We start from the raw sequence: 12,673 nt of genomic DNA, 5'->3' as shown, positions 1-12,673 counted from the left end.
CAGATCTTGTAGGGTTTGTAGGCTATGATGAGAGATGCTGAGCAATTTTACCAAAAACTTACACCCATAAGCCTTTCACTAAAACAGAGCAACTTTTTATATTTTATCCAAATGAACTGCTTTTACATATTTGTAGCCAGGCTGCTGTCAAAGACAAAGCCAGACATTGTGAAAACATTTTATTCAGTAACTCCTGGCAGTAGGGGAAAGAGCTGAGCTCCACTGGGACTTGTGCAGAGGTGACCCGGCATATTAAAGGGAACATGAGGAAGTAGGGGGACAGAGTGGGGGCTCAAGCCAAAACTTACAGAGAGTTGGTCAGTGTAAATGTGACTAGGCCAGCTGTGTCTGCTAGCTGGCAATTATCAAAGTTAGGCTTCCAGCCCCCCAGAGAAACTGGAGACAGAGGCCCTACCTCCCTGATGTCTACATTTCAGAGGAATGGCTTTCAGGTCCTTGAGAAATACACTCACTGAATTATACAAGATACACATATATCTCAAAGGGACAGAGGAAGGATTCACAGTTGTAAGCCCTTTTCAGTAAATCCTCTAAGTGAGGTTGGGGCCTGTCCTCAGACGTTGGCCAGAATAAACAGTAAATTCTCCTGGCAGCATTGAGCTTTCTCAGGCATTCACTGGGGGGCGGGGGTGGGTGTGTACAGATGGACACTGGGGTCATCCTAGGGACACAGCCTTATGCTGCTAGAAGCCATGTTCAAATTCGGTCATCTCGTAGTGCAGAGGTTTGGACAGAGTTGTTATACGCTGAGCATTCTTCAGTTCTCATTCTGTAATTCTGTGTTCTCATATAATTCTGTGTTCTTGTCATATTTGTTTCCTTGAATGATGACCAAATAGTGTGCCTTTCAGTCCCAGGAGTAGCAAGCTGACAATTCTAAGGGATAGGCTCTGAGTGGAAACAACTGGGCCTGTGAGGGAGGAGGAGGAAGTGGCCAAAATGAGGGTTGGAATTCCCATAAGTCACCATTGGTTCATCTCTTTCCCACACTCAATGTATCATAAGGTCCTATGGGCTCTCCCTCTAAAATATATCCTGAAACTGTCCACTTCTCCCCGTATGCAGCCACTCACCCTGGTCCAGGCCATCACGTCTCTCTCTTGGATGCCTCCAACAGCCTCCTCATTGGTTTCCCTGCTTCAAGCTCTTCCCCTCATCCAGTCCATTCTCCATGCAGCAACTCGTGGGCTTTTTAAAATATAAATTTGGTGGTCATCCTGTAATGGATGCATGTAAGACAGTCCAAAAGACACGGGCTTATGAGGCCTACGTCATCCGGCTCCTCTAACTTCATCTCCTGCCCCTCTCCACTTCATGAAGCCTCAGCCTAGCTCATGCCTGCCTCAGAGCCTTTGCTATTGGCATCCCCTCCTCCTGGAATGCTCTCCAGGCTGATCTTCCCCATTTTTTAAAAATTTAATTATTTCATTGAAGTCATATTGGCTTATAACATCGTGTACATCTCAGACATACATCACTATATTTCAGTTTCTGTATAGACTGCACCATGTTCACCACCAATAGTCTAGCTTTTATCCGTCACCATACATATGTGCCCCTTTACCCCTTTCGCCCTCCCCACACCCTGCCCCTCTAGGAACCACTAATCTTTTCTCCTTATCCATGTGTTTGTTTATCTTCCACGAGTGAAATCACGTGGTGTTTGTCTTTGTCTGACTTATTTCGCTTAGCACAATAACCTCAAAGTCCATCCATGTTGTTGCAAATGGCACAACTTTGTCTTATTTATGGCTGAGTAGTATTCCATTGTACGTGTATACCACATCTTCTTTATCCATACATCAGCCGATGGGCACTTGGGTTGCTTCCACTTCTTGGCTAAAGTGAATAATGCTACAATGAACACAGGGGTGCACAGATCTCTTTGAATTGCTGATTTCAAGCTCTTTGGATAAATACCCAGTAGTGGGATAGCCTGATCATATGGTATTTCTATTTTTAATTTTTTGAGACAGTCTGATCTTCACACAGCTGTCTCCTTGCTGAAGTTCAGGTCAGTTGTCACTTGTTCACTTTTCTCATCATCCCATTCACCTTCCAAGTCACTGCCTGCCGTATTAGCCTGTTTTTTATTTTCTTCTCATAGCACTTATCAAGGTCTGAAATTATCGTATAAGTTTATTCTCTTTCTCCTTCTAAAACATAAGCTCCTTGAGGGGCAGGAAGTTCTCTTCTGTCTGAGACGCTATGGACATGACTTTGGGCAGTTTGTTCAACAGTTACTAAGACCTACTACGTGCCTCACATTAAGCCCTGACATCAAAATAGGTCGCAATCCAGAGGCCACTCGCTGAATCTGTGCTGTCTCAGCAAAATGGGGATTCCGATGCCCGTTAGAACGGTCAGAGCCAAACGGCATTGTCGCTTGTGACGTCAGCGCAAACACAGAGCGGGGTCGCGATTGGTCACTCGAGCTCGGCCCGAGAGCTCCGGGCCCCGCCCCCCGCCTCGGCCTCGCTCACGCATGCGCCCCGGCCGCAGCCTCGCCGCCGCGCCATTTTGCCGGGGTTTGAATGTGAGGCGGAGCGGCGGCGGGAGTGGGTAGTGCCGACTACAGTCCGCGGCTGCGATTCCCTTCTCCGTCCCCGTATCCCCACGAGGTGAGGCGCGGGGCCTGCACGCCCTGCCAGGGTGGCCTCCTGGGGCCCCGCGGGGGAGGGCTGAGGCGCTCCCGGCACTTCCGAGCGCTGGGAAGCCAGGACCGCGCCTCTGGGCGGGAGCGGAACGTGGGCCCGGGCCTCGGGCGGCGCCCTCGGGCAGGGGCTTGGCCTTCGTTGGCGGCTTTCGCCTCCCCTCACGGCGTCCCAGGTCTCGGGCCCAGGCCCGGCGGCCCCGTGGCCTGTGAGGGGAGAGGGCAGCCGAGGCGCGGCCTAACGCGAGCCGCCCGAGTGCCCGCCCTTTCCCCTCCAGTGCCGCGCTGATTGGCCGCGCTGCCGCCGTGCCGCTCGGGAAGGCCGCCTCTCATTGGTCGCGTCCGCGCGTCCGTTCTGGGCGGTCGGGGCCGCCCGCAACGTGAGCCGAGTGCGGCGGCGAGGCCTGTCGGGCTGCGGGGCTGGGGCTGCCGCCCGGCGCCGGAACCGCCTCCTGCTGCGGGCTCACGTTGTGATTAGGGAGGAGCGGGGCTTGACCGCCCTTGCTTCAGTCTCCCCGACTGTAAAATGGGCGTCGCGATCTCGCTTTGCTGAGTTAGGACTGAATTCTCGTCCGTGCCCCCGCCCAGTTTAGGGGTTCCCCTCTTCCGGGAAGCGCTGTGGTGCGGTGCCTCGGAGCGTGGGCTTTGGAATTGGAACGCCTGGGTCTCTTCCAGATTTAGCCTCTCCCTACGAGTCTGATTAGGGCTGGTCCCTTCATCTCCCTGAAGCTCCGTTTCCTTATCTGCTAAACGGGGTTGAAAATATAATCTGCCTCATAAAGCGGCCGTGAGGATCCACGGAGTCGTTACGTGGTTTACGAGGCCCCCCCCTGAGGTGGCCGTCGTCCACCGCCCCCACCCATCTCTCCCCGTCCTCAGCCACCGTGTCCGTACTCACTTGACCTTCCTCTTTGTTAAGGAGTGGAAGCTCAAGCCCGCGTAACGGGTTTGGACCTGCCTTTCGTTTGCTTGGAAATTACCAGCGTGAGATCCTTGCAAGGCCGGCTCCCTGTCCTGCGGGTTTCACTCGCGGAGGCCTTTTCTGGCAGCTCTCCAAAGACCTCTGTCTTGCCACTCCTCGTCACATCCCTCTAGCAGCACTTGGCAGCGATTATCCTCATCTAGAAGTGCTTACGGTTTACCCGTTTATTGTCCGTCTCGACTGCTAGGACGTAAACGTGGAGAGCAGGGACCTTGACTCTTGTTTACTGCCGTGCCCGGGTGGCCAGTGCTCACCACATGGTAGATGCACAAGTGTTGTTTCGTGGCGGCACGGGAGGGGATTTTACTCTTGGATCCCACCAGTGCTCTTTTTCTGTTCCCCTTGGGGCCCCTGTAGTCGAGTTTTTGGCCCCCTTTTTTTGTGTCTTCATTTTTTGCATAATCTCTGGGACTCTTGATCTACCCTCTTCTCTCTTAAGATCCTTTATCTTTCACTTCTTTCCATCAGTGTAGGGGAATTCTTTCTTTCCTTCTGGTTACTTTGATTTCTGCTAGTTGGGGCCTGGGGCAGAGGGAAACCATTTCCTATACAGGATTGGGTGGATTTGAGAGCAGTGCTCTACCTTTGGAATTAATTTGTTCCTTTATTCGTTTAATGCCTTTATTGAGTATCCACCTAGTCTCTGGGAATACAGTGAAGAAACAAAAATGGACAAGGTCAGGGGCCAGCCCAGTGGTGCAGCAGTGAAGTGTGCTTGCACCACTTCAGCGTCCCAGGGTTCACAGGTTGGGATCCAGACCAGCACCGATGCACCTCTCATCAAGCCATGCTGTGGCGGCGTCCCATATAAAGTAGAGGAAGGTGGGCACAGATGTTAGCCCAGGGCCAGTCTTCCTCAGCAAAAAAAAAAAAAAAAAAAAGAGGAGGATTGGCATTGGATGTTAGCTCAGGGCTGATCTTCCTCACACACACATAAAAAAAGGACAAGGTCTCTTCCCTTGGGGGGCTTATATTTTGGTAAGGGAAAGAAACAAGAATACAAATAAATGAATTAGATAATTTCAGATAGTGACAAGTGACAAAGTGATATGACAGACAAAGAAGGCTTCTCTGAGCAGGTAACATTTGAGCTGAGACCAGCCATGGAAAGGCAAGGTGACAGAACATTCCAGGCAGAGAGAATAGAAAATACAAAAGACAAATAGAAAATACAAAGGCTGGAGGACAGGAACAAGCTTGGAATATTGTAATATTTGAGGAAAATGCAGCTTGCTGGAGTAGTGTATGAAGGGAGAGGTATCCAGGGGCCAGATCACATAGGGCTTTGTAGACAATGGAAAGAGTTAGGATTTGACTCTAAGTGGTATGTTCCTGTGATTAGATAGCAGAGGGTGGGCCAAGGTGTTGGGGTATGTTCTTGATGTGTGTGTGCCAGATAGTTTTCATTCATTGGATCTCTTTCCCTTTCCCCAGATGTAAGGCCTCATGAATGGTTCTCTAAAGTGGAGGAAATATCTAAGGAAAAGGCACACATCTTGGAGCAGCTTATGTCAGAGATGTCTTTGAGATGGCCTTGGAAAGCAAAGCTTTTATTCCAAAAGTCTTCATCTATAACTGAGGGCCTGTGGGAAGAGGCTAGACGTAGGTCCAGCCCTTCGTTCAACAAGAAGAACTTGGAATTTAGATAAGTCTATCATAATTGATTTATTGTGGTACATGTTTTTATTTTTTGGTATTGGTAGGGATTTCCAAAGATAGCTCTGTGGAGAAAGTTAAGTATCACCCCTCATTTATTTATTTATTTTTATTGATTTATTTTTTTTGTGAGGAAGTTCAGCCCTGAGCTAACATCTGCCAATCCTCCTCTTTTTGCTGAGGAAGATTGGCCCTGGGCTAACATCCGTGCCCATCTTCCTCCACTTTGTATGGGACGCCGCCACAGCATGGCTTGCCAAGCGGTGCGTCAGTGCGCACCCGGGATCCGAACCAGTGAACCCCGGGCCGCCGCAGCAGAGCACGCGCACCCAACCTCTTGCGCCACCGGGCCGGCCCCTCACCCCTCATTTAAAGGCAAATGAATGAAGTTTCCATTTCTAGTTTGAGTATTTTAAAATCAATAATGCTTTTTACATTTATATATTGCTAATATTTTAAAGTGTTGAGGTGACTTCACCTGTGGCCAAGTAAGACAACTTAATTAGACTTTGATCTTGCTGATATATTTGAAACTTGTAGAGTAATCTCTAAAATTACCTGATTTGTCATACTTTTCCCAAATCAGGGCTAAGCTTACAATTTGGTTTTATAGACATTACACTAAGGAGATATAAAAAGAGTTTGTTGACAAATAGTCCCTTAACTAACGTTACAATTCTGGGCTCTGTGTAGTATTTTAACTTGCAGGGATTGTGGCATGCATATTTATTAACACACACACACACACACACACACACTTTTTTTTAACTTAAAAATCGTCCTACACTAGTACCTCAGCTTTGTTGTTTTAGGGTCATTCTATCATGTGGTGTTAGAATCACTTGTCTCCACCTCTTCCTGTTTGTCACAGTCTGTTGACCAGAATAAATGTGAAGAATGATAGTGCTGATGGAAAAATCAATCAAGGGTATGTAGCTTTTGAAAATAGTAGAACAAATATGTAGTAGGTGCTCCTCACTGTTGTAAGGCTCTAGGGAGATTGCAGTGAACAAAACGCAAGTCCCTTCTCTTGTGAAGCTTACAGTCTAGTGGAGGGAGAAGCATAGTAAACAAGAAAGCAAATTAATGTGCCTCATAAAATTTACTTGGGAAAATAGAGTAAAGGAATGGAGAGTGGCTGAGGTGGGTGCTTTTTTAGATAGGAAGGCATCTCTGAATAGAGACCCTGAATGAAGTGGGCAGTGAGCCATGCAGCTCTCCAGGGGCAGAGCTGTCCAGGCAGATGGGACAGTAAGTGCAAAGCCCTGAAACAGAAGTGTAAGCACTGGCATATATGAATAGTAATACAGGGTCAATTTCAAATTCACTTCTTTCTTCAAGCAGTTTTGAATGAACAGAAATTAATTATGGTGAGCAAGTTGGTCATTTGTTTATCTGACAGATGTAACTGAGTTCCTACATTATGTTGGGGCTGCTAATTACTGATTCTCAAAGAATAGTTTCAAGACTAGGAACTCATGTTTTAGCTGGTTGACTGACATAAATTGACTCATCCATTAGTTCATGCAGCAGATGCTTACCAACTGTCAGCTGTGTGCCAGGGAATGTTGAAGGTCCTGTGCATGCAGAGACAGACAAGACGTCCAAAGTCCCTGCCCTAAGGAGCTTAGAAGTAAGAGATAACAAATAAATCAAAGATATTTCAGTTGAGGAGTAATCCTGTTAACAGTATAACAGGAATGAGGTAGATGATAGTCATGGAAGACAGGAGCTGACAGTGAGCTGGTAGCTGAATGAGGCCTGATAGCAAATTGGAAGGAAGAGCATCACTACAGGCAGGGAGAACTGTCTTGGCTGGGTTGAGGCACAGAAAGAAGGCCTTTGTGGCTGGAAAATAGTGAAAGCCAAGGAGAAGGTAGGAGATGAGGTTGAGAGATGCCATATTGCCTAGGACTCTTTGCATGGTAAGGAGTTTGGATTTTTTTTTTTTTTTTATAATTTTATATATTTATTTATTTTTTCCCCAAAGCCCCAGTAGATAGTTGTATGTCATAGTTGCACATCCTTCTAGTTGCTGTATGTGGGACGTGGCCTCAGCATGGTCGGAGAACCGGTGCGTCGGTGTGCGCCCGGGATGCGAACCCGGGCCGCCAGCAGCGGAGCGCGCACACTTACCTGCTAAGCTACGGGTCCGGCCCAGGAGTTTGGATTTTTAATACAAATAATTGTGTGTACAATGCTATAGGAACATAATGGAAAAAGTTAGTGAAATGCAGATTTATTGAGGAGTATATTAAAAAACTCAACAAAATAGATCCAGTTAATCTCTGTAATCCCCCCAACACACACACACACAGTTTCCAACATGCTGCCTTGCATAAATCCCAAAAGGTAGAATAAATTTGTGTGTTGCAAAGAAAGACTGTTCTTTTTTTTTAGCTCATATACACTGATGTAAATGATTTTGCTTGGCAATAGCAAACTTTCATGATTTCATAACAGATTCAGCATTTCAACACAGAAAAAAAGAATGGGAAAAGAATTGATTAAATCACTGCTTTCCAAAGTGTGTTCCATAATAAAGTGGTTCTGCGGCCCAGTAATGGGTGGAACTCGGGATTAAACAACATTAAACTCAGGTTTACTGTTTGAGTTCCTGAAGTCTTTAAAGTGAACCTCCAAGGAGGGGGAATATAATGTGTAGCATTTTCCAAACTTTTGATGTAAAAACCAAAAAGGGTAGCCTCTCAGTAAAGGTGTGTGTGGTTGAGTGGGACTTGATATTCACACCCATTGAGTGGTTTGCCCTGGATCAAAGGAAGTGAATAGATAGATGGTAGAATTTACTAAATCAGCCAGAATATTGGCTTCCCCTATGATAAAAATGTTTTTTAATTAAGGGAAATGACTGTCGTAAGGAGAATCCAAGATAATTTCAAACAGATCGTTCTTCTCCTGGTGGTTTCTGGCTGTGGAGGAGTACTCTGCACAAGCACAGCATTAGATGCAGCCCTTTTCTGTCTAGCTTTGTGTGTGTGTGTGTGTGTGTGTCAAGATGAAAGGTTATGGTTTTCTTGTTGTTTGGATCAGTCTTGCTCAAAATCTGAGTCATCTTTAACTTCTCCTCTCCCTAGTTCCCATCTGGCTGCCCTTTTTTCACCTCATCTTTTCTATTGCTAATCCCAGTGCTTCCACTCTAGTTCAGTCCTCTGTCATTATTTCCATCTGGGAGACGGCTTTGGGTAGTAAGAGGAGGGTAGACCTATAGACTAGAGAGTTAGACTGATTTGAATCTGACCTTTATTGACTATGTGTGACTTGGGACAAGTTAGTTAATCTCTCTGAGTCTCTTTCCTTGTATGTAAAATGGTTATTATGTGAAATGATATGAAGCATATAAGACATCTAGCCTTACGCCTGGTTTATAGATGTGACCCTTCCCCCATTTAAAAAAAGTGTCCTAACAGATCTTCTCTTGTTATCTCCATCAACTCCGTTCTGCAAACTCTTACCAGCTCAAAGTTCCTATACTCCACTTTCATTAAGTTTTTACCCATTTCAAAAAACCTTTAGTGGCTTCCTGTTGTACATTAAATCATGAAACTCTTCAGCAAAGTGAGGAACCTGTATGATCTGATCTCAGCCTCCAAGTCCACTGTTCCCCAAAGGAGTTATGCACTCTTCCTGTGTCTGTTACTTTGCTCACACTACTTCTTTTATGAGCTGGATCCTCATTCTACTTTTCCTATCCAATTCTATATATCTTTCCAGTTCAGCTCAATACTCACAGCCTCTGGAAAATCTTGGGCCACCACATATGCTAGTGACTCTCTTCTGGACCTCCTAGCAGTTAAGTTGCTGTCTGTGTGATTCATTTGGTACTTCTGCTCCAGGGGACAAATGGGTTTCAGAGTTTAGAATTTCTTTTTGGTTGCACTTGCTGTGGATTATGCAGCATCCCCAAGGGAGCATGGGGTAGCACCCGTCCATCAGACACAATAGTTCAGTGAAACAAATTTACATACTAAGTGAGATAAATAAAGACTATCTTTATAGCCTCAGGCAGTTCAGGCCAGGCTTTTCTGCCACATGAGTTTGCCACAAGTTTGTTTTTAAAAAAAAACTTTCAGGGGCCAGCCCCATGGCATAGCGGTTAAGTGTGTGCGCTCCGCTGCTGGTGGCCCGGGTTGGGATCCCTGGTGTGCACCGATGCACCGCTTGTCAGGCCATGCTGTGGCAGCGTCCCATATAAAGTGGAGGAAGATGGGCACAGATGTTAGCCCAAGGCCAGTCTTCCTCAGCACAAGAGGAGGATTGGCATGGATGTTAGCTCAGGGCTGATCTTCCTCACACACACAAAAAAAATTTCAGTTCATAGATTTTTGGATTTCAGAATTGCAGGAAAGGGATTTTGTAGGTCTGTAGTTGGCATTTCAGTTGTGTCTTTTCTTCCAACTAGTATGTAAGCTCCTTTGAGAGCCTGAACTTGATTGTTTTTTTATAGGCATTTTTTAAAATGTAATAAAATTTTAATAACTTTCTGATTATAAATGTAATATGTATGGGTGGTTGTAGGATATTAGAAAAATCTAGAAGAATATGAAGAGAACAAAACTCTGTATCTATCATGTAGATATGACCACTGTTTACATTTTGGAGTGTATTTTTAGTTTTTTCTATACTTTTGAGTGTATGTGAATTTTTATATAATTTGAATTATGGTATACTTGACCTTTCTTCCACTTGGCTTTATTATATTTTACAAAAATTATTACATACTTGATTTTTTTATTGTTTGTCATAGAAACCCCAGATTAATTTGGTGCATGGTTGCCCTGAAAAGGGCACATTTCCCCCCAGGTTGCCTAAAAGCTGGCTAATGGGATCTAAGCAGAAGTGGGTTTTTTAAAAATAGCTTTAGTGAGGTATAACTTATCATGAATTCATTCATTTTAAGTGTACTGTTTGGTAAATGTTCATAAATTTATAGAGTTGTGCATCCATCACTACAGTCCAACTTTAGGACACTTTTAGGACGCTTCCACCCCAAAAAGTTCTCTTGTTTAGCACTTAATTTTATCTACTCACTAACAACTTGGAGACCATGAAGTCCCGTTTATAGCAGTCGTAAGCTTTTTGGTCCGTTGGTAATGGTGTGCACGCACACACAGCTGTAATCTGTATATATGTGCTATTTCTTTTGTATTTCTTAGCCTTATGGTATCAGTTATATCTACATAAGCCATTTATTTAGCTTATATTTTGTAACATATTAGATGTGAATTTTTTTGGTCAGTTATAGCATATTCTGTGATTTATATTTAGTTTTGTTTAAGCTTTAAATATTTATTTAATAATAAAGTTCATTTTTTTATTATTGAGGTCATAATAATTTATAACATTGTGAAATTTCAGTTGTACATTATTATTTGTCAGTCACCATATAAATACACCCCTTCACCCCTTGTGCCCACCCCCTAATCCCCTTCCCCTCATAACCACTGAACTGTTCTCTTTGTCTGTGTGTTAGTTTATCTTCCACATATGAGTCAAATCATATGGTGTTTGTCTTTCTCTATCTGGCTTATTTCGCTTAACATAATACCCTCAAGGTCTGTCCATGTTGTTGCGAGTGGGATGGTTTTGTCTTTTTTTATGGCCAAGTACTATTCCATTGTATATGTATACACCACATCATCTTTATCTAATCATCAGTTGATGGACACTTGGGTTGCTTCCACTTCTTGACTATAGTGAATAATGCTGCAGTGAACATAGGGGTGCATAAGCCTCTCTGAATTATTGATTTCAAGTTCTTTGGATAAATACCCAGTAGTGGGATAGCTGGGTCATAAGGTATTTCTATTTTTAATTTTTTGAGAAATCTCCATACTGTTTTCCATAGTGGCTGTTCCAGTTTGCATTCCCACCAGCTGTGTATGAGGGTTCCTGTTTCTCCACAACCTCTCCAACATTTGTTACTTTTTTGTCTTGGTGATTATAGCCATTCTAAACACTGTAAGGTGATATCTTAGTGTAGTTGTGATTTACATTTCCCTGATGATTAGTGATGTTGAACGTCTTTTCATGTGCCTATTGGCCATCTGTATATCTTCTTTGGAAAAATGTCTGTTCATATCCTCTGCCCGTTTTTTGATTGGTTTGTTTGTTTTTTTGTTGTTCAGTTGTGTGAGTTCTTTGTATATTATGGAGATAAACCCCTTGTCGGATATATGATTTGCAAATATCTTCTCCCACTCGGTGCGTTGTCTTTTCGTTTTGATCCTGGTTTCCTTTGCCTTGCAGAAGCTCTTTGGTCTGATGAAGTCTCACTTTTTTATTTTTTATTTTTTTTCCCTTGTCCAAGGAGACATGCTATTCGAAAAGATCCTTCTAAGACCCATGTAAAAGAGTGTACTGCTTTTTTATTGAGGTGTAATTGTCATATAACATTATTATTAGTTTCAGGTGTACAATATAATGATTTGATATATGTATATATTGCAAAGTGATTACTACAAGTCTAGTTAACATCCATCACCACAATTACAAATTTTTTTCTTGTGACCAGAGTTTTTAAGATTTTTAGCAACTTTCAAATATACACTATGCTATTAAATGTAGTCATCATGCTGTACATTACATCTCCATGACTTATTTATTTTGTACCTTTTGACCACCTTCGCTCATTTTGTCCTCCCCCCACCTCAGGCAACCACCAATCTGTTCTCTGTATCCATGTATTCTGTTTTTTGTTTTTTGTTTGGATTCCACCTATAAGTGAGATCATATGGTATTTGTCTTTGTTTGACTTATTTCACTTAGCATAATGTCCTCAAGGTCCATCCATGTTGTCACAAATGGCAGGATTTCCTTCTTTTTTTATGGTTGATGAATATTCCATCGTATACGTATACCACACTTTCTTCATCCATCCATCCATCCATCCATCCATCCGTCGACGCTGAGGTTGTTTCTCTGTCTTGGCTATTGTTAATAATGCAGTGAACATGGGGATATAGATATCTTTTCAAGTTAGTGTTTTCGTTTCCTTCGGATAAGTACCCAGAAGTGGAATTGCTCGATCATGTGGTAGTTCTATTTTTAATTTTTTGAGGAACCTTCATACTGTTTTCCATAGTGGCTGCGCTAATATACATTTCCACCAACAGTGCACAAGGATTCCCTTTTCTCCCTATCCTCACCAACACTATTTCTTGTCTTTTTGATGATACCTGTCCTAACAGGTGTGCAGTGATATCTCATTGTGGTTTTGATTTGCATTTCCCTGATAATTAGTGATGTTGAGCACTTTTTCATGAACCTGTTCGCCATCTGTTTGTCTTCTTTGGAAAAATGTCTATTCACGTCTTCTGCCCATTTTTAAAGATTTTATTTAT

At 43.7% G+C, this 12,673-nt stretch overlaps 1 protein-coding gene across 2 annotated transcripts in view; it reads left to right on the top strand.

Moving 5' to 3' along the window:
* Window positions 1-2,558: 2,558 nt before the first annotated feature.
* The window catches only part of CSE1L (chromosome segregation 1 like), a 45,829-nt gene continuing 35,714 nt past the window's right edge, over window positions 2,559-12,673 (top strand). The window contains exon 1 of one of the 2 annotated variants that reach the window (XM_058562509.1): window positions 2,559-2,642. Coding sequence is in view for 1 of the 2 variants with exons in the window: in XM_058562508.1 (XP_058418491.1) it covers window positions 6,210-6,240 (31 nt within the window). In the remaining variant the exon portion in view is untranslated. Of the gene's footprint in view, window positions 2,643-5,772; window positions 6,241-12,673 lie in introns of those variants that run through there. The other variant, XM_058562508.1, reaches the window with a different exon arrangement.

This window comes from Diceros bicornis, chromosome 19 (assembly GCF_020826845.1).
Source record: "Diceros bicornis minor isolate mBicDic1 chromosome 19, mDicBic1.mat.cur, whole genome shotgun sequence".
Lineage (NCBI taxonomy): Eukaryota > Metazoa > Chordata > Mammalia > Perissodactyla > Rhinocerotidae > Diceros > Diceros bicornis.
This window is presented reverse-complemented; position numbering and strand designations above follow the sequence as displayed.